Source organism: Paramisgurnus dabryanus, chromosome 21 (genome assembly GCF_030506205.2).
Source record: "Paramisgurnus dabryanus chromosome 21, PD_genome_1.1, whole genome shotgun sequence".
NCBI classification, from domain to species: domain Eukaryota; kingdom Metazoa; phylum Chordata; class Actinopteri; order Cypriniformes; family Cobitidae; genus Paramisgurnus; species Paramisgurnus dabryanus.
Window position 1 is genome coordinate 33,403,082 of NC_133357.1, and position 23,553 is coordinate 33,426,634.

General features: G+C 36.3%; 1 protein-coding gene across 1 annotated transcript; it reads right to left on the minus strand.

Moving 5' to 3' along the window:
• Positions 1 to 11,886: 11,886 nt before the first annotated feature.
• LOC135776005 (uncharacterized) lies at positions 11,887 to 20,617 on the minus strand. Its single transcript, XM_065286625.2, has 2 exons — positions 19,864 to 20,617; positions 11,887 to 15,244 (listed from the first exon to the last, which is right to left on the minus strand). Exons 1-2 carry the CDS (start codon positions 19,939 to 19,941, stop codon positions 13,304 to 13,306), a joined length of 2,019 nt encoding a protein of 672 aa, XP_065142697.1. The 5' UTR covers positions 19,942 to 20,617; the 3' UTR covers positions 11,887 to 13,303.
• Between the last annotated feature and the right edge of the window lie 2,936 nt (positions 20,618 to 23,553).

Genomic DNA, 23,553 nt, shown 5'->3' on the forward strand with positions numbered 1-23,553 from the left:
ATAATATGATCTTTATTCATATAACAACTGATGTCTGTCTGTTTCTTGTGTTTTTTACTTGTTACTTATTTAATTTAACATGAATTTATTCAGGAATCATTTAAATGAGATTTAAACTCTTATAAAAAGAAAAATAGCGCTATTTGTGGTACACAAACGGTTAACGATGAGTCCCGCCTCCAAAACTCACATCGCTAATATGATTGGCTTTACCTTTCCTAAGTCCCGCCTCTCTAACATACTTCGCTTTATGATTGGTCTTGTCTATACTCGTGTATGCTTGCATTCGCGCTTGTAAGAAGCGCCAAATCTCAGCCTGAACGAGACGCGATGTGCATGATTGCAGGCAGCTACCGGTAAGTGTGTGAGGAAGAAAGCATTCTTATATTAACAGTTTTATGCACAAAATATGGGACACGTTATTACACATAACGATTCAGGGACATTGTTTTCCACGACAATCCCATATTAACCTGAAGAGTTGCAAACTTGCAACAGTATAGTGTACCTAGTTTAAACAGACTGCTCATAAAATAATAAAGCACAAACAACAAAACAATTGCTAACTAAAGTAGTAAGCTGTAGATTGGGGAGAAATCTGATGGTTCAGTACTTTACTTACCCAGTCTGAATTTTTACTGACATCACCAAAAAGTAAAATATAAAATACAAATAAAATAGGCCTAATTTATATTTGTTGTTTCTGACTTGTGTAACCCTAATAAATATGAAACCTAAGATTAAAGGTGCCAAAGGATGTGTTGCCATAATATGTTAAATTGTTCTTTGACAAAGAAGGCACTTTATTAAGTGCAAAAATGATCCAGAAACGTTTTTACATGTCCATTTACAAGCCTAGAATTTGTCATTTGAATGAAATGGTCTATTTTTGCCCTATTTGAAAGGGTCACAAGAATGTTGAGCTCTGCTCTGAGGCTCATGCCAGAAGCTCACATTAGTAAACAGACCTTATATTTTGAGCCCTTATCAGACAAAAATGCAGATTTTGATTAACAACTAATTGCAAACTAATAGAACTTCAGCTAAACGCTAGCATAAGCATATAGCATTTATTGGCATGTAGCACTAACTCACAATTTTGTTGTTAGCATTTTAACAAATTTGTAATTAATGTGTAATTAAATGTTTTCAAAACATGCACATTGTGTAATGGTTTCATTTGCTGCTCTATAATCCTAGAACACTAAGGAGTCTGAGGAAGATAAAATTAATTAACTTTTTAAATACATTTTAAGGGAGTCAGAATTGCGTTAATATATATACTTTTTTGTTTAAAAAAAGAAAAAAAATACATAATTATGAGAAGTGCCCTTTATTTCACTTGAGCCCCTGCCCCTCAAAATGTCTGTGCACGTCCCTGGAAAAGAAGATGTAAGGATCATACTCTCTTTGCTTGACCCTGTTAACACCCAGGCTCGTCAGACCCGACGATTGAGACGAAGACAGTATTTTGCTCAGGGACCTAACTTTATATGGCACATAGACTCATACGACAAACTTAAGCCGTATGGAATATGCATCAATGGATGCATCGATGGGTTTTCTCGTAAAATTACTTGGCTAAGGGCAGCTTCAACCAACAGCGACCCACGAGTTATTGGGGGCTACTTTGTTGAAACAGTTGAGCGTTTAGGAGGGTGTCCCAGGCTTGTGCGAACTGACATGGGCACAGAGAATGTGGTGGTGAGAGACATTCAGCGCTATTTAAGGAGAAACGGCGAGGACGACAGAGCAGCAGAACGCAGTTACATTACAGGGAAAAGTACTGCTAATCAGCGAATTGAAAGTTGGTGGGGAGTGATGAGAAAAGAAGGAATTGAATACTGGATTACACTTTTTGGAGAACTCAAGGATGAAGGACTTTTCACTGGTGATGTTTTGGACAAAGCTCTATCGCAGTTCTCATTCATGGCAATTATTCAGGTATTATTAACCATTTTTATTGCAGCTAACAAACTTCAGCACTGGACAGAGATCAGGCCCGCCTTTCAATTTGTAGGGGTGTTTCACAATCTGTACCTTAGCTGGTTTATTAAGTTATAAGGCTTGTTCGACTTCATGCGGCTCTGCAAGAACCGACAGCCGGATGACGTCAAAGTACCGCGAGAACGATTCGAGAAATCATACGAAGTGTAATTTCGTCTCGCTCTCGCGGCTCTTTGACGTCATCCGCCTGACAGTTCTAGCGGCGCCGCATGAAGTCGAAAAAGCCTATACTTTCTTAAGTACGACGTTACCAGGTGCTGTCCATGGCAATGATGCTGAATATGTTGATATCGATTGGTCGACAATCAATTGTCACTTAATGCAATAGGTACTTTGCTGCGTTATGAGATAGCGGTTTTCTTTATTAAAGAAGCATTTCAGAAATAGTTCAAAATCTTGTAAAAAAAATATTTCAAATGGCAAACAACTAAATCCAAACTTTGACATTTTATTTTAAATAAAACCCATGCAAAACCCGAACTTCTTGTCGAAACGTATCATGCATAAACTGCTCCAATGCATCCGCTATGCCTTCATTTGAAAGGATAATTTATATCAGGTGTTCCCAATAAGTGCGTTGCACAGGGGAATAAGCTGGGTTGTGCAAGTCACCTGGCTTGGCTGTGCATTATACTTAAAATAAAAACAAACTGTTGTTCATTAGTTCACGTAGCCCACTATAAAAAGTAGCCTAATATCTAAATCTAACTTATAAAAAGTAAGGCAAGTGGCTGCATGTTCTAAGTTGAGTCAACTTGTAGCCTTTTAAATAGGATATAATAAACACATAACGTTACTTAATACAAACACAACAAAATCAAGTTGATTTTTAACTAATAGTACTAGTATACGGAGTTATTTTAACTTACTTCTCTTGGTACAGGTAACTTTTTATGCACTAAAAATAATGTTAATTCAATTTACTCATTTTTTTAAGGTAAGTGGTTGCAATCAATTCATTTAAGCTACATTTAAACAAAAGTGTTTTATTTTAATTAACTTTTTTGTTTGTTTAAATGTAGCTTAAATAAATTGATTTCAACCACTTACCTTAAAAAATGGAGTAAATTGAATGAAACATTATTTTCAGTGTGGTTTGTTGTTGTTTCCATAAACATTGATTTATACATCATTCCATGAGATCAGGGCACAAAACGTTTATTCAATCAACGCCAGCTCAGTTTCGTTTTGGACAGCTGTAAAGCACAACATACTTTAGTCTTCTGAAAACTACAAACTCAAAAAAGAAACAGAAACTTTTCTGAATCTTGAAGATAAATGAACATTAAACACTAACAAGATTTCTTTTTAGTTAAAAACACACAAAATAGCATTTGAATTCAAATTTTACACTCCAAATGCAGTCCCATGCAAAGCAAGCATGCTGGGAACTGGCTATACTGCAGTCAGGTCATGTAGTTTTGTGTCATGTAGTTTCAACAAAAAATTATTAGGTTAATTTCCTTCTTACAAATTTAAGTGGATTATACATGACAAAATGAGGTTGAATTTACTTAATATAGTAATTTAGAATAACTAAAATTATTCAAATGTGTATGTTATTTAAATTCATATTTTGATAAAAACAAGAATTAAAAATCTTTAATACAGTTTACTCATTTTACAATGCGGATAAAGCTCATTTCTGGAGCCTGTCTGTCTACCTCAAATATAACATAGAAAATATTTATAAATATATTATGATTGTTTTAGATTTTAGCTTAGATTAGTTTTAATGTGGAAAAATTGTTGATCAGGGCCGGGTTTCCTAAAAGCATCGTAAGGCTAAGTAGATCGTAAAAACGATCGTACGAATCATCTTAGAATTATGGGCTGTTTCCCAAAAGCTTCGTAACTTAAGTAAAAGTTTTTTGTATTTTGGTAAAAGTTGGTATAGCAAATTGATAAATGGTTCATACAGATTGCTGCTATAATTCATCTAAACATTGTTTTGAAGGGAAATAGTATCTAATTAAAGAAACCAAATAAATATTTACGGTACAATGCAATAATCCATAATAATAAATAAACAAAGATAATAAACAACAAATAATAATAATAATCTAAACTATAATAGAAACGCAGAAGGCATTTCGCAGTGGGAAGAGTCCTAACTAAAAACGGAAAATAATATTTAATAATTTATTAAAACATTTAAAAAGTCATTGAACAATAATGAAAATATATTATTAAAATATTAGTGCACATCGGCTGAAGATCATTATCCTAAACAAGCTTCTGCTACAAATTCGAGTCATTCTATTGGTGACATTTCAGCACTTGACAAATGGATAGCGACTCGTAGCACTTAAAACCTAGCTGCGAACAGTGGCGCCCCCAGGATTGTTTTCATGGGGGGGCACAAAGGGGCCAGTACAAATCTTAGGGTGGCACAATTAAAAAAAAATTTATGCCTGAATCTAATGGTCAACAGTTTTCCCATTGCTTTTAATGCTACTTGTATAGTTGTTCTTATTTATTACTAGTATATGATTTACTAGAGACAAATACAAATAATTTAAAGATCAGATGGTGGAATAGTATTAATCTATCAAAGATGAGTATCGACCGATCATCGTTTGATTTGTGTATTTAAAATACATTATTTTATTACAATGAGTTATATCCAGTGTTATCCAGTTAACATACTGTAATTAAAGTGACATACTTTAGTCCTTAACACGTTTCTAGTCTTCTATAAAGTTTTCTCGACGTGGGCACCAATCTTACCTCTCTCTCTGTCTCTCTCTGTCTCTCTCTCTCTCTCTCTCTCTCTCTCTCTCTCTCTCTCTCTCTCTCTCTCTCTCTCTGTCTCTCTCTCTCTCTTTCTCTCTCTCACACACACACACACACACACATACACATACACACAAAGACGCGTTTGAAGGGAAAAGGGCGTGTTTTCGGCAATTGCGCAGCCCAATTCGCGTCATTGGCATTTCGCATCGCCCCTTGCGAGGACGCGTCTGTCTGATTGCGTCTTTGCATTGACTTTGTATGTAATCTACTCGCGCAAATCGTTGAACTTGCGTTTGGTGAGTATGCCCCATAATGAATGGAAACACATTATTCCCTTCGCGGCAGGGCCGGCCCTGGGCATAGGCGGAATAGGCAAATGCTAAGGGCGCTGCCGACCCCTTGGGGCGTCCGTGCGCCCAAATTATTATTTTTTTAATATATGTATATAAACATTTAACTATAAATATTTAATTTTGCACAAGAAAACAGCAGTTACTGATGAATTATTAGTAGAATATAATCTCGGAAGATCGTGCTTGTTAAATAGCTCTGTGGCTATACTGCACTGAAGCGGCAGTTTAAAATATAAACCCAGAATTCAGCAAACGTCAAGGACAAGAAAACGGAAACAACAATCAGACAGAGACGCGGAATTTACATAATGTTACACAGACCATGTTTAAATTTCAATGTTTCTAGACAGAAATAGCAACTTGTTCACTTTGTTTGGTATTAATAAGCTGCGCATTGGAGTGCTGGCCGCGGTGCTGAAGACGCGCTCAGACAGAGTACTGGTGGCAGCACAGATATTTACGTGCAACCTATTCGAGACTATTATTCGTTATTATATAATTATTATTCGTTATTTTACTTTATTACTTCCACTTAAGAAGAGTTTTGCACTTTTATTTCAATATTTCTCTTTATATAAATACTATTTTGTACTTAAATCTATAATTTCATTATTTTACTAACCAAACTCATCTGCGCTTTCCGATAGGTTGCACGTAAGGAGAAAAGTAGCTTACTTCCCCTTGAGAAGGGTTGTGTGTTTTAAACTTTTAAAAACATATATCTCTTTACAAAAAACTTTTTTCTTCTATTTAAAAGCTATAATTTCGTTATTTTACTAACCCAAGTAATGACTCCTCCGCTTTCCAATAGATTGCACGTAAATATCTGTGCATATGTGCCATCACGCGCCTTCAGCACCGCCACTGTGCAGCTTATTAATACCAGACAAAGTTGGTATTTCTGTGCAGAAACATTGAAATTTAAACATGGTCCGTGTAACGTAATTTAAATCCTGCGTCTCTGTCTGATTGTTGTTTCCGTTTTCTTGTTCTTGACGTTCGCTGAATTCTGGGTTTATATTTTAAACTGCCTTTTCAGTGACAATGTCAAGACCAAATGCCTGAGTGACAGGGTATTGTGTGTATGTGTGCGTGCGTGCATGCGTGTGTTTCCAAAATATTTTCAAAATTAAGAAAAACTAGACAAAGCTTTGCATTTTTTTCTGTGTAAGTTTATGAACAAAATGATTCTAAAGGGCACCAGGTGAAATCTTGCCTAGGGCAGCAAATTGGCCAGGGCCGGCCCTGCTTCGCGGCACCGCAGGCAGTGAGTGCACATGCACAAGTGCAGCGGGTACACTGGCAAGAGTAGAGCGAGACCTTCAGCCTATGTCCCGGGCACGGGCGTCATGCACCATTTTTTAAGGGGGCACAGTGTGCACAGCTCACAGAAATGTGTGCATACACAGACATCAAACGAAATATTATAGATTCTTCAGTCTTTTCTATGGCACTTACATTTGTAACAAGCTAAGCGCCCCAGCCTTCATGCAAAAACCTCCAAAACAAAAGTGTTGACTAACTTTTATATCAAATACTATTCAATCGGATTATTGACATATTGGCATCATATTTACATCTGAAACGGCATGTTTTGTTTATTTACGTTTTGTTTAATGACTTCTAATTGTGTCATTAATGCATTTTGCAAAACAACTGCATTATCCTATGAAATTAATGTAATTATAAATCCATAAAGTACATAAACAACGAAAATGACATAAGCTATAGCCACGTGATTGATTTTAATGTTCAATAACGATTTGAAACAATATGTTTAGATAAAATTATTAGAGTAACAGACTTTTTTATTAAATGTTACCTCGTATGTGAGCATGTGTGATTCTGCGCCCCCGTGAACTCTGGCGAACTTTGGCGTTGTGCCAAGAAGATAAATCTAGAAATCTCTACTAATATAAAGTCCAGACGGTCACATTTTAAACTATACATTTTCTACACAGAGGAGGTTAACAGCACATTACTGTCCTGGGGTTTGGAAATGTTGTAAGCGTTTCTTAGACGTTTTAATTCCTCAGATAGCCAAATGCAACAGCAAAGCTTGTGAGCGCGCTCCGACGCTGATGACGCCAGAATAAAGAAATTTAACACGATCAAAGCGGCAAAAATGACAAGTGAAAGTGACAATGATGCAGCACAGAATTGATAATATTGCGCATATTAAACAGATTAAAAGACAAGTAACAGATTAATGGATGCTTCTTTGATTTTGAGGTTGCATGCAAAATCCAGTTGGCTCAAAAACCGAGGGTCAGTTTGAATGGGCATGACGTCTCTAGTGCCGGGGTTTAGCCCCGGGTGGCCCCAGCCCAATTTAAACCCTGACAGTGATTATCTAAGTTGAAACAATATGCTCAATATTAATAGAATTAACTGAGTTTTACTTACTAGTTTGTGAGTTTCTTCTGTAATGCATGCAATGGCTGAACAGGAGCGAACAGGACGTCACGTGTACGTCACATGGATGGTAGTGCGGCTGCGCGTAATCGCGGGTAAAGGAGAGGGGAGGGGTTAAGGTTGTATTCTATTTAACACATTATACAAATGTATTTTATTTTTTTACATAGCTTTTAGTGTACATTTTAATGAATACATATTACTACTATTATTTCAATCTAAAAATCTAAAAAAAAAATATATATATTTTTTAAAATCTCATTCTGTTTGGGGGGGCCACTGGGGGGGCCAGTGACTTTTATGGGGGGGCCGCGGCCCCCCCTGGCCCCCCCTTGGGGGCGCCACTGGCTGCGAAGGATCGTTTTACGTGCATCTTGGGCCGGGTTTCCCGATAACGATTGAACTTAGCTCTTAAGAGCGCTTTCTACGAGCTACTTAACGAACATTCATTGTTCATTTACGTGCGTATCCCAAAGATGCAGGTATAACGATTGCTCGCAGTTGGGTTTTAAGTGCTACGAGTCGCTATCCGTTTGTAAAGTGCTAAAATGTCACCAATAGAAGGATTCGAATTTTTAGCAGAAGCTTGTTTAGGCTAATTATTTTCAGCCGATGTGCACTAATATTTTTAATATTATTATTCATAATTGTTCAAAGACTTTTTAAATGTTTTAATAATTTGCGCATAATGAAATATTATTTTCCGTATTTAGTTAGGAGTCGTCCCACTGCGAAATGCCATCTGCATTTCATATTTTAGTTTATATTATTATTATTATTATTTGTTTTTATTATCTATGTTAATTTATTATTGTGGATTATTGCATTGTACCGTAAATATTTATTTGGTTTCTTTAATTAGATCCCATTTCCCAAAAAATTTCAATTTTTTTTTTTGATGCATCAATCGGTAGGAACCATTTATCAATTTGCTAGTACCAACTTTTACCAAAATACAAAAAAAATTACCAACTTGTACCAAATACGTCTTTATTAATTTATGTTTAGTCATTTAAATTTGATTTCTCATTTGAATTTTAAATATATTATATTATATTATATTATATTATATTATATTATATTATATTATATTATATTATATTATATTATATTATATTATATTATATTATATTATTATATATTTAATATAAAATAAACAAAGAAGAACCCAATAAATAAATATACATTAATACATTAAATTATCGTCATTGCAGGAGTGCAATTTGCTGGTTGTCCTGCAGATGACCTTGTTACTCTGTTGTCTTACAATGCATTTATGAATGAACGATTACTCCAGAGCACTCGTAGATCTACGATGATTTTCAAGTGCTACTTAAATTACGAAGCTTTTGAGAAACGGCCCGTAATTTTAAGATGATTCTTACGATCGTTTTACGATCAATTTAGCCTTACGATGCTTTTGGGAAACCCGGCCCTGGGTTAATAATAATTTGTGTATAATGAAATATTATTTTCCGTATTTAGTTAGGAGTCGTCCCACTATGCCTTCTGCATTTCTATTATAGTTTAGATTATTATTATTATTATTATTATTTGTTGTTTATTATCTGTTTATTTATTATTATATGGATTATTGCATTGTACCGTATATTTTGTTTCTTTAATTAGATGCCATTTCCCTTCAAAACTCTTTTTCGATTAATTATAGCAGCAATCAGAAGGAACCATTTATCAATTTGCTACCAACTTTTACCAACGTATTTTACAAAAACGTATTTGGTACAATTTTGGTAAAATTTGGTACTAGCAAATTGATAAATAGTTCCTATCAATCGCTGCTATAATTCAATCTAGGCTACAGTAAAAAAATGTTTTGAAGGGTATGGCATCTGATTAAAGAAACCAAATAAATATTTATGGTACAATGCAATAATCCCTAATAATAAATAAACATAGATAATAAAAACAAATAATAACAATAATAATCTAAACTATTATTTAAAATGCATAAGGCATTTTGCAGTGGGATGAGTCCTATCTAAATACGGAAAAGAGTATTTAATTATGAACAATTAGAAAACATTTAAAAATTCATCGAACAATAATAAAAAAATTATAAAGAATATTAGTGCACATCGGCTAAAGATCATTAGCCTAAACAAGCCTTTGCTACAAATTTGAGTCATTCTATTGGTGACATTTCAGCACTTGACAAATGGATAGCGACTCGTATAGCACTTAAAATCCAGCTGCGAGCGATCGTTTCACGTGCATCTTTGGGAAACGCACGTAAATGAACAACGAATGTTCGTTAAGTAGCTCGTAGAAAGCGCTCTTAGTGCTAAGTTCATTCGTTATCGGAAACCCACCCCAGGTAAATGTCCCAGAACAAAATCAGCTGAAAATCTAAATAAAACATTAAACAATTTTTGTAATATTCTCAGTGTTTTATATGTTTATAAAACAGTTTCCAGTTGAAATCCTGCACTGCCCACAGACATATACCAATGAAATCATTTTAAACAGATTAAGTAACAGATTACATCCATTTTAATAAGGGTGTAAATATGACAGAGCAATCAGTCGCATTCGCTTACAGTCCAACTTTGAACTTTATTATGATTATTTATTCGGTTATGACACACGCACGCACGCACGCACGCACACACACACACACAAACACACACACACAGTATGAATAGAAGTCTGTGCTTGTCGACGTGTCAATATGAAAATGAATTATGACGTATTTCACTCATTATAAGCTAAAAGGAAAAATTTGCCTGTGACTTAAGTTAACTTTAAAATATTTAACCGACATCTATCCTATTTAACAAAATAATGTTCCGAAGTTAATTTAGCATCTCTCCTCCAAAAACCGACCACCATGGATGTGCTCTCTCTTAAGGTGCACTCGTGTTGCCATATTTACAGGGCAGAATAAAAACATTTAGGGTCAACGCAAAATGTAACAGAGAAACATAAATTAAATAGGACATTGTCTATCATTTAAAACTATTTCTAACATTCGTGCAAAAAGAAAGTCATTGACTGACAACGGGTTCAGTACCGCACAGCTCCTCGGAGCTGGCTATAAGTGCGGAGCACATGGCTTCTGATGTCTCAAATGTCATAGATGCAAAGCTTCGCATCACATATGTGTTCAGAAATATTTCTGCATCGGTTATTATGCGGAATAAATATTAAAATGCTGCTTCACGTCGGAAACTTTGACAGCACCTTGCGGACTCTTATTCTGCCTGACAAAAAAATCTAGAACGTGGTTTGGCCAAACAGATGAAAGGGGCGTTTTAGTGCCTACCACTGCTGTAAATGAAATATAGAAACCATAATTTGTATTCCACAACTAAAAAATGAAAAATTGAGCCGTAATCTAGTTTTTCGTTTGTTAAATTAAACGGAAAAACGAAACACGAACAATTTTTTGTTTCTCATGATATCAAATGACCAAAAGATACACGGACCCAATGTAGTCAAATCTTCTAATACTATTATTTGATGACAACAATACATTTGGAAAACAAAATACAGCCATTGCTGTTTTTTTCTTTTAAACAAAAAAACAAACTGCACCCGCCTTTTTTAATGTTTCATCTTTTCATCGAAATAGAATAAGGAATGAACGAAAAAGTACACGGACCTTATACCAAATTGTACCAAATACGTTTTCATTCTTTATTAATTTATGTTTAGTCATTTAAATTTGGTTTCTCATTTGAATTTTAAATATATATTATTATGCTATTATTTTAATTGTTTTTACCCGTGTGATTATCAAAAACTAACGTATACATTTTAAAATACTGTTAAAACAAGTTACATGTAAAACAAGAACAAATAATTAAATTATGAGTACAGCACAAATAAATACAACAGAACAAACATATGAAATAAATAAAACGGTGCTGTTCAGGTTTTTCAGATTGATCAGTAGCCTATATACTGTATAAATTAAAAGCGAAAGAAATCAAAAGTAGAGTATACTAATAAAGTATTCTAATTCGGGTATTCTCGAACCACCCGAACACCCTCTGGCTACGGGTCTGGGTATTAATTCGTGATTTTCCTCTTTGAACCTTGAAAAATCTTTAACAAATTTTTTTCTCAGAATTCGGAGCATGTATGTGTGTGTGTGTGTGGGAGGGGGCTCAGTGACCTCAGAATGAACTAAAAATGTTATTTTTCTATCTAAAAAACAAAGCAGCACAAACAAATATTTTCTACGGCACAAACAGCACAAACGTTTAAGAATAGGCCTATGTGGGGGGCCAACTTCACGCAGGTCCATAACCTAGAATAATACTCATATACTATCTTAATACTATCAGTGTAATATGATGTACACCATTCAGTCTATTTCTGTTAATTACTTATGTTTTCCTATAGGAAGAGTTAAATGAGTTACGGGACGTTTGGAACGCTCACCGCATAAGGCCGTCTAAAAACACCAACGTGCCCTGTGGAAAACCTGACGTCATGTTCATGGCACCTCACCTATGGGGTGTGGAGGACCTGATTGTTCCACTGACAGAAGACTTAAATGCTTGTAAAGAAAACTGCAAATTCTTAAGTTCTGTCCCATGTGATGAGGACGTGTTTGATTTGTGCACCATCATAATGGAGGAATCAGACTTGCAGTTTCCCTCCACCAGGACACAAGCCCTTGACCTATATTTACATCTTAGAGATGTTGTGCGTCCACAGATAAGTGGACAAGAAAATTAAATTATTTACATTCATATTGCTGGATTCTGTCTAAAATAATGCATTTAATCCTATAGTATTCTGTATATACTGTACATTGAGTAAATTTGTTTATTTCTTGCCTGTAATCAAGCATGTATTCTTGTTCATTTGTCATTTGAAAATCTGAAATTGCACAACATACTTAGTTTTGTGACAGTTTTTTTAGTAATAAGGACAGGATGCTAGCAATTATTTCAACTGAATTTTCTTATTTTTAAATGTCTTGTTTGTCAAAAACAGCATTTCCTAATGTAAACATACAGAACAAATAGAACCAAACTGTCAAAAAATGAAGATATGAAATACTTTTGTTTTTTGTTCAAAAACAGCATTTCCTAATGTAAAGATACAGTACAAATGATAAGAAAAAATAAAAGATGAAATCCCATTGGTTTTATCTTAAAGTAAGTTGCAGTAACAGCATTTGTAGTGTTATACAACGTGTATTAAAAAAATGAATTGGCAAAATCAAAACAAAATGGAATTCCTCAAAAAAATAAAAAAAAATAAACAAACAAAAATATACACATACACACTTGCTGTAGATTTGAAGTGTGTAAGCTTTGACAGTTCACAACATTTTTTTGTAATTTCCTGTATGAACCAATTTGGAAAATGAAACAGAAATAAACTGGTGTGTATCCTGTACCATGTTTCACTGTTATTAATAGCACACTGTTACATATTTTACTACTGAATATTAACAATCAGAAACAAAGTAATATTTGCTTTGGTATTAAAAATTGGACAGAATTTACTCTTGAACTGTCTGTGAATATAAGAAGATGAATATTTCACTGTAATGAATAGGGCACTGTTAAACATTTTACCTTAAGTGCCACTGAACATTAACAATTAACATCTGTGGTGTCAAATTCTCTATTGACTATAGAACTGACCACATAAAATACCTGTTATTGTAAAACAGTAACAATCTTGGTAACAGTACAATTATCTTTGTAGTATTTTTGTTCCAAAGGCTTTTAACTGTGTCAACATTTTTTATGTCCCATTATGCTTTTTCATAGAATTTGGTCACCATCCAATTCATTTTCATGCACTTAAATAATATCCATGGCCCACACGGAGCTTGTCAGGATCTTATTGAATTCACTGCGTAGATCAGGATAACTGTGATAGCCTACTGGGAGCTTTAAAATGCATCCGCATGTGTGTGTTTGTGGCCTGCGTAGAAAATCACTAGTTTCAACAAACTCAATAGTTATAGGCCTATCCATTAAATCTGAACCAGTACAGAACCGGAGGAAAAGCTGAAGGGTGTTCTGATCAATTTCACCAATGTACTTTTTCAGATAGCGTGCAACCGCTGCCTGGGCTGCTGTCATGTCATCTGGGAAGTGTAACAGCTCCTTTACTATTTTTGCAGTTGGTTTCTTCTGTTTAATTGCTTGATGCAGACCATCTGGTGGTAGCATACTAGCCACATGCACCATAATGGGACGCCAACACTCAATCATATACATTGGGGCCTGTATGATGGCCTTGTGTCCTATTTGTGCTAGGAGAGGGATGAGTGTGTCTTTGTTGGGGACCTGTTTGCACTCATGTGCATCAAGAACATCAAACAGTTCATCTGAGTCAACAGAGTCAAAGTCTTTTAAAGCACTCATAAGGACAGCTCTTTCTTGTTCAGATACATACAACAAAAGGGAATCCTTTAGGCTACTGGTTGTAGTGCCATACAGTACTTCTTCCAGAAAAGGTGTTGCCAGTTTCACAGGTAAATAGCTAGCTTGCTTCCAACCAACAACAAACACTCTTGCTACTGCTTGCCACTCTTCATACTGATAATCATGTCTGATAAAGGGTACTTTTACATCCACCCCCAGAGTGCAGCTGTCATAAAAATCTGTCCAAAATTCAGTCAGGCAGTCTCGAAATACACCAATTCCTTCACCCTCTTCAAGATCTCCATTTGGTAAACGCATCTTAATGTGAACTTCTGTATTAATAACATCTGGATTTTTAAAAGCACTAATAAGGTCAGTGAGACATTGTCCTCTCCTCACAATCAGTGTCGCAACAGAAGGTTGTAGTTCATGACCTATTTGAGCTGGAACACCATTGTCTCCCAACAAAGTTTCTGGTGTAGAGACAGACTGGATTTCATCAATGACTGGAGAGGTCAGAAAATTTTCTCTTGTTGAAATTAGACCATCAGGATTTAGTTCATCTAGTGGTGGAACTTCAAAGCCACTCTCAGTTACAATAATTACCGTTTCAGGAGCAAGGAATGGTTCTTCAATTATTTGATGTTCAAAATGATCCCATGGTAATGTGTCATCCATTTGCACAGTTTCACTCTCAGAAGCTCCTAAAGTAATTTCAGAGTCAACTGACGACACTGAATTGATTACGTTTTCTGTTTCACTGTCATTGAGATCTATAACTGCAGTAACAGCTTCATCCTCATCACTGGATTGCTCTTCTGGTTTCATTTTGGTACACAGATACAGTCTCAGTATTCTGACTTTGCTTTCACTGTACAACTGCTCTATTGTTTTGGACATTTCAACATGCACCTGAGAGCACTCAATATCAGTTGTGTAGTGTGAAAGTTTTTTTTGTTTCTTTGAATAACCATTTGGGAAAAACAGAATTTCAGCATCATCCTTCACATCTTTCACCGTTTTGTTTTTGTCTAGAGAGAGATGTCTTGTTCCTCCACCATTTATTGCCTTCACTTGTTTGTACCGCTGCTCTTTTTCATCAAAATCCATCCACCCAAGCTCAATGCGTCTCTGTGTTTTTTTAGCATTTGAGTTTCCAATCCATGAAGAACTTTTCTTTGCAGGAATACTGTCATCACCAGAAGACAGCCTATGTCGTAGTCTTGAAAGTATAGTGTCTTTCCTGGACTGTGACTGATTTGATGTACTGACTTGTCTGCAAAAGGCCACAGTAGAGATTCTATCTCCAGCTTTAGGGATGTACTTTGCCAAGTCACTGTCTGTCATCATAGGAATTACAGTTTTATCAATCTAAGAAAAAAAACACAAATATGCAGTTTAAGTATTATCACCGTAAACATTGTTCTCAAGTAAAAATGGCAACTAGGATCTACCCTGGTGTGCTATAATAAACATCTGGAGGTGGGTTCCCCTGCAGGGATTAGCTTAAGCCAGGACTAGGCCTTAGTTTAATTAAGAAATATAACTAGTATTAACAAACATGCCTTACTAAAAACATTACTTGTGTGCATTTCAGGCAAAACAAAGGGCACTGATGTATTTTAAGAAATGTCAGTGCAAGTTGTTTTCAGTTTGGAGAGCTCTTACATTTACTTTAGTCTAGGACTAGTCTAATCCCTGTCCGGGAAACCACCTCGTGATGTTCACATGCACATTTTTTAAGAAACACCAGCTTTTTTAGGAAATGTAATATCACTAAGATCCCTGAAATTGGAATAGGACATTTAGACTATAGATGGTTTCAGCAGTAACAACATAAACAAATGATTTTCGTGAAACAAACGTAACTTCCAGTAAACTTCCACAAAGAATTAATAACAACAATAGAGTCCTTTTAGAGTAGTTAATTTCTGATAACAAGCCAAATAAATAATAAGTAGATTATATTATTTCAAATCACAGCGAAGCGTACCAAAAACTACACTGAGCTAACATTACTGTGTAAAATTAATGTACACAATGAGTGCGTTTACATGCACAGTCTTACGCCGATTATGCTTAATAAACTGACAACGTGTGGGGTCATGTAAAAGCGTTAAACGGTTTTCCTTTATTGGGGAAAGGCCATTAACGGCGTAAGCAAAAACCGATCGGCACAGGTAGTTTTTTGCTCATTACGCCGATTTCGCATGGCATGTAAACACCTTAACCGGCTTTCTCACGGTTTTGTCCATGTGCGCATGTCTCCGCGTATGAAAGATAAACGTCACAAGCAGAAAGTATGCGCAAAGTAACGCATAAAAGTCTCCGCTGGACTAAAGCAGTTGGCAGAGAAACTGTGAAAATAGAAGCTCATGTTACATTTACAGGTTCTGCAGACACAAGAAGAGATACAACAGTACAGCTTAAGACAGATATGCCGTCAGCTTTTTGAACGACTATTATGTACTATAGGTGGTGACTGAGGTGACGTCACTGCCTGCGAGAAAACTGATAATTCTCCAAGTCCCATGTAAATGCAGTTATCAGCATAGCCGGTTTATTGATTTGCATGTAAACGCATGAAAACAATTTTCTATAATAAGCACATTTTTGATAGTTATCCGCTTATTCTGTACATGTTAACGTACTCAATGTTAACTACAGTTCTCTGTTAAACTTCCCTTCACATAGCGGTGATTCATTATCGCCGTCTCCTCTCGTCCTTAAGAAACCAAAACATTTGTTATTTTTGATGAGGTATTTGTTCCAGAGTTCAGTTTAGCCACTAGCTAGATCATTACACAAACAGAGACCGGAAGTTAAGTTCTGTCCAGACGCGTAACCGTGATAACCAATTAAACCATCTATCTTTATAATAGCACATAACAAAAACATAATTTGCATATAAAATGTAGAAATGTACGATTGTACAGAATTTAAATAAGTTTAAATGTAAAGAATAAATAGGAATGTGGCAGATTTCATAGTAGATATGTTTAGCATACTTTTATCTAGGCTACATTATAACCACTAGATTGAAAGCAATCTTTACATTTTTACATTTACAGTAAGTGATATCCTGTATATATCAAATGTGAAATATTTTTACATTAGATGTTAGATTTTATAAAACTATTTGTGTGTGGTTCTGGAAAATTTTATTTTATAATGTTATGGAAACACATGCAAAACATAAAAGAAAAGTTTCAAGATCCACAATTAGGGGTGCACCGATGCTTGCTATGCTTAACAATGAATTACGGTGAAATGCTGCTACATCCAAAAGTCAGAGGGCACTCTCGTGCAGAAACTCTCAATATGCTGCAGCCATACACACGCATCTATTGGTGCGTCTCAATCAGCTCCCTTGTTCAATAGTCAGGGCACTGATCAGGGAGTCGGCCATTTTAAGGGCTGTCTCAATCGCAAAATCTGTCCAGTGCACTGGAACGTTTGTTCCCTAAAAATTCCCACAATGCAATGCTAAAACCAGTGAGCATCGATGGCATAGATATGTATAAAGGCTAGATGTCTTACGGCGGAGTCTCTAACGTCATCACCTGGCGGCCATCTTACCACAGGCAGCTCCCTCACTCGTAGCATTGTGTTTAATGGTGCAGGTACTTTTAAATGACCATAACTTGCTCAATTTTCTACCGATTTTCAAACGGTTTGGTATCTTACAAACGTTATTAACGTGGCTATAATTCTGGATGCTTTAACATGATTCATAAAAATTATTCATTAAGTATGCAGTGTCATAGGTAAATCTTTGACGTTTATAACAAACCAAACAAAAAGTTATGGTCATTTAAAAGTACATACTCCATTAAACTCAATGCTACGAGTGAGTGAGCGTCCTGTGGTAAGACGCCCTCCACATGCAGACGTTCCACTCAGTTGGCCAGCAGCGCGGGCGAGACATCTAGCCTTCATACATATCTTATGATCGATGGTCCCCATGTTACCTTACCAGAAATCACCTTTTCTAAAGCTCGCCAACCGAAAATCACGTGATCCAAAAATCACGTGATCCAACTCAATACACTTTATAAAATGTGACGGAACTTTTATAAAGACAAACGTTTGTTTTAATTTTAAATATAAATATATAGTGCACAAATGACAGTTTTCAGAAGTGTGTTTATTTACATGTACCCGTGCATATATGCCGTCAAGAGAAGCTCAAGCCCACGTAAGCCAATCACCGGCAGTGCTGGTGGTGACGCGAACTGGTTCTTCATGTTGGAGGGAGGAGTTGTTGCAGTAGGTGATCGATGATGTCAAAGTACCACGAGAATCACACGTAGAGGTCTAATTTCAAAAATGGTCTAATTAGAATCCCTCTCGCGGTACTTTGACATCATCTGTCTGTCGGTTCTTGCAGCGCTGCATGAAGTCAAACACGCGTAAAATTGCTGACCTCTGAGCACTCGTCTCTGCTCCTCGGCATAATGGAGCAGCTGTATTTGCAAATACAAACACACGAAACGAGTTTGCACTAACATAAATGTGATCTTGGAAGCGTTCAGAGTAGCAGTCACATGTAAACATAGGTCGCACTTTTGACGTAGGTGCGAGCTCTGGCGCATACTCTGTGATGTTGCCTGCTTAAACATCCGTTTGTCTCAGTTTACATGCAACCGTGCAACCGAAGATTTTCAAGATCTCCACTCTGGCTGGAGTTTTTAGAAACAATCGGTTTCAGAGGCGAGTTCTCCGTTTGCGTGTAAACGAGGGGCACAAACGAAGGTAAATCTCTCAGTTTTTAAAAATAACCAAGTACGTGTAAACAGGGCCCGAGTCAGAGAGTTGTTGGTTTTGCCGGTTGTTGAGGAGTAACAGCTGTGAGTGATCATCACAACGTGCTTAAGCAGCCAAGTGACAGAAAAATAAGTGAACAGTGTCCCAATGTCACCTTGTGTCTCAATTCGTTCCCTAGCTCCCGAGGTCGTGAATCAGTATATCGTGTACACAGGTTCAGGCACTGGTAAGGACCCTAGCTCACTTGACATTGGGCCAATGTTCACTTATTTTTCTGTCACGTGGCTGCTTAAGTGCGTTGTGATCACTCACAGCTGTTATATATAATCTTAAATAAATATTATTTTAAATATTGAGTAGATTGTGGTTCCTTACTGTGTAGCAATGTGTGTTTATATTTAAAACTAAAACAAACGTTTGTCTTTATAAAAGTTCTGTAACATTTCATTAAGTTTATTGAGTTGGATCACGTGATGTTCGGTTGGCGAGCTTCAGAAAAGGTCACGTTATTTCCGGTAAGGGAATATGGACCATCGATGCTCACTGGTTTTTGCGTTGCATTGTGGGAATTTTTAGGGAACGAACGTTCCCGTGCACTGAACGGATTTTGCGATGAGACAGCCCTTAAAAAACAGCACTTAAAATGGCCGACACCCTGATCAGTGCCCTGACTACTGAACAAGGGAGCTGATTGAGACACACGGACAGGTGACACGCAGCTTCAGGAAATGGTCTTTTCCCAGGAAATGGTTTAAGAATATAAATTTATATTGCTGCTCTTCAAACCTTTTCAGGTATTTTCATGATAATAAAGAATATGTATAATGATTATGTTTGACGAGTGTTGCTTTTTCAAATTCATGTTAAATGACTCAAACTAATGGTGATTTCAGATCGATAAGGACTTATTGATCAAAAGCCGTACATGAAATAGCTTTGAATAATATCGTCTGTGCGATTCAGAATAGTTATCGGCCACATATTATTAGGGTATAGCGGCATTTATCGGTGCCCCTTTCCACAATGAATAGCTTTCAATACTAATTTAAATAACATCTAAATACAGATTTTGAAACAACGCAAAGTAATAAAAGACAATGTTTACATATGTTTTCATAACACGCAAAGATAACGTTTTTCTAAACCTCTACCAAGAGGAACGAAGATGACATTCCCCCCAAGACACAAACACACAGAAAGAGAGAGAGAAATAACTGGCTTACGTTTTCATCTTCAAGCTTTTGAATAACGTCTTCACCAATGTTACGCTTTATTAGGAACTCTTTCAGTGAAGCATCCATGTCGACGTTCAGGCGTGACTCCTAAAACACAAGACAATTAACTCTAACAAGGTCCAAAACAAACACGTCATAGACGGAATAACTAGCCGCTCATTGGTCGATTTGGTCAGCTGCTGCTATGGGTCAACGCCCCGCATAGCGGTGGCAAGAGCCTGCAAAACAAATGCGAGTAAATGGGGAGCTTTTAAATTTCTCCACCGACTTCAATAATTTTTATTAGCGTGGAGTCATTAATGTTAAGTCTAGTTGCTTACAATCGATTGTTAAGACTTCAAAAAAAAATTCCATGATCGTACACGGTTGTCGTGTAAGTTATTGATTTGGTTTGCGGAGGCATCACTTTTGTACAAAATGAAATAAATTCTTCCATGTGAATATTGCTTTTTGAATTGTTAACTATTTAGTTTTCTTGTACTTTAAGCAAATAAAAATCGAAGAGAGACAGTCTGCATTCGTTTGCTCTAAAAGTATATTATAAGACTAGCATATAAAAGAGCATAAGTATTTCTCTTCCTCGTTGTTTAACTACTAAAACGGATAATTTAATAACTCTAATACATTTTCTATAAAAGCATGTAGGCTAAACATTGTAAACTAGCATTAAATATCAACATTCATATCTTTATCTGCCTCCAGTTGACCATTCTCTATAAAACATAATTTTATAATGATCTAACAGAACAAGAAACAAATTTTCAGGCTTACTTGGGTATGTCAAGGGTATATTTCCTGAGAATTGTAGAGGTGTGTGACGGTTTGTACACCGACAACTTTAACGTTACACGACGGAGATTATCTCCAGTTAAATTATATTAATGGAGAAGCGGCGCCCTTGAACCATGACGCAGCAGCCAATGCGCAGTAGTTATTAAATGTATATTGTAAATACACTTACTTGCAGCATCACACGAACACTGTCACACGGATAAGAAATACGTTTGTTTGAGAAAATTATACGATTTTATTGTATAGCCTATGGAAAACATCAATTTGCCACTGAAAATGAACGTATATAAATAAACATGCTTTTTTGGACGTATTGATTACCATTGGCAAAAACACGATTCACTGCATTCATTAAATATACTAAATATAATAGATTACGCTATTAAGTGTATATTTGACTTACAAATCGTGAGCATTACGGTGACGAAGAACCTGTTCACAAGGGGAGAGCATGGAAATAAATAAAACAAATTCAATTGTATTACGAGGGAACGAATTACTAAAACGTGCGCACGATTTAGCTTAAACGAGGGAACAAATTACTAAAACGTGGGCACGATTTAGCTTAAACGAGGGAACGAATTACTAAAACGTGGGCACGAATTACTAAAACGTGGGCACGATTTAGCTTAAACGAGGGAACGAATTACTAAAACGTGGGCACGATTTAGCTTAAACGAGGCAACGAATTACTAAAACGTGGGCACGATTTAATAATTCGTGGGAACGAATTGCTAATTCGTGGCCACGATTTAAAAAAAAAAGTTTTACCATGTCATCAGAAGGGAGTAAAAGTGCCTCTCTTTCTATTTCTCTCACAAAAACACTTTACTATTTTTGCACTGTTATATGAAGCAATACTTGTGTAGATGACCCCTTTTATCAAACTCTATTGAATACAATAATATGTAAAGTATATTAATGAAAGACAGTGCAGGTCTATAGATTATAAACAGGTCTATAGATTATAAATGTGACCGGTGTTATAATGGTTTATGTAGCTTTCTTCACTTTATATTAGATAGAGCAGAAGCAGTAAAAGTGCCTCTCTTTCTATTTCTCTCTTGCAGCTTAAAAGATTACCATCTCTTATATCTAAAATGTTTGCTCAGAAAGCAAAGATGGTTAATTAATAATATTTATAAAAATACAAGAAAGAAAGTGCATTGTGACTTTCAAAACAAGAGCCAGTTGTAATAGCCATAGAAACCAGAGCCACTGCACATGCGCTTTAACGCATTAGCGCCGACTGACTCTGATCACGGTTGGTGATCAGACCCAGGACCCGAAGTAGCATAATTAAACTGGGACTGACCCAGACCCAACTGCCCCTTTAAAACATAGAACCGGAACTGTACGGGTCCTCTGTGAAGACCTCTAATGCATACAACTCTGCTCAAGTTCAGAAACATGATGTGATCCTTATTAAGCAATCACTTTCAATAAACTGACAAGCAGCCGTATTAATAATAGCGCGGTATACTCTATTTACATATGAAGTTTATATCAGCGCACAAACAGGTGTATTTAAAGACATCTCCTCTGGACGGATTTCAACATCCATGGCTCCTGTTGTCTCATCATCATCATCTTCGTTTCATCTCCTGCTCTTGCATCTGTTGCTGTGTCATCTCTCCTATACAAAATAAAAACTCCTGGATGACAAACTGAAAGCTTTACGTTGGCATTTTTCTGTAAAACGGACACAAAAGAATAAAGCAGCACATGTGACGTTTTGAATAAAGGGTTTGTAAATACACATACAGTATACCCACATATAAAGTTTGCTATATTCATATAAGAGTTAAATTAATCTCCAAAATACCAAAAAGCATGGCTATGACTAATATAATAAAACCATGGTTACTTTTTCTAAGGGCTGACTAAAAAATTCAACAGAGATGACAATATAACACAAAAAACACAATAAACATCCATTTAAGACACTTATGCAATCGTTATTTGTTTTGTATTTTAATTGTTTTGTATGCAAACATTATGTAGCATGTTAACTCACCGACTGTAGATACCATCGTGACTCGAGTGATTGCTTCTTTAATACATGCAATGAAATGATGATCCAACACACATCTTTAATTTCTCAGCACTGTTGCACTTTAAACACTTTGTTCTGTGCCCGAAACTTTATAAACTTCTCCCGAACCGGTAGTGGTGTGCGCCGGATCCTTAGCATGGCGAGTTCGGCGTTGTAACGCGTTTTTGTTTTTTACATATGCAGATCATTTTCTTCAGTCCGAAGTACAAACATAGCCGGCATCTTCCGTGAAAGAGTAAAGAGAAAAGAGAAAAAGTACTGGTGATCCCGATTATTTTTAAAGTTTTAAATCTGCAGACAGATGGATGCGCATCTTGCCAGAGACTCAGATAAACTCCGCCTTTGACCTTTACCACTCCCCTAGCCCAGAGAAGCCCGCTCTGGCCCAAGATATTCGGCGGGCCAGAAAAGCCGGGCCTTAAGCCCCAACTAAGCACCAGTGAAGCACGATCATGCCCCGGAAGTGACAATGTAAACGCGACAGGCCTCGGCAGGCACTGGCACGCCCGCTTGAAGCCCGACAGTGCAAACACGGCTATGGACACAACGTGACACTGAGCCTGCCTCGGCTCGCACCCATTTCATAGAGAAACATAGAGAGCACGCGAACACATACCGAACTCGTTGGAAGAGACACGTGCTCGCACTCAAATGTCATTATCAAATAGTGTCATTATCACGGAAGAACAAAAAAAAGTTATGCCAGATATATTTGGGCGGTTGTTAATATACCTGGGCGACTTTTTCTCGCGGATCTTCTCCGCTCCCCCTTTCTTCTTTTTGGAGCCTCTGTTGTCCATAATTATTATTCTTAAGTGCAAGGCTAAATG

Excerpts from the sequence above, each read along its gene's own strand:
- LOC135776005 (XM_065286625.2), bottom strand. The coding sequence starts at position 19,941 with ATGGATGCTTCACTGAAAGAGTTCCTAATAAAGCGTAACATTGGTGAA. Across the intron at positions 15,245-19,863 it reads AAAAGCTTGAAGATGAAAAC|ATTGATAAAACTGTAATTCC; the intron begins GTAAGCCAGTTA and ends TTTTTTTCTTAG.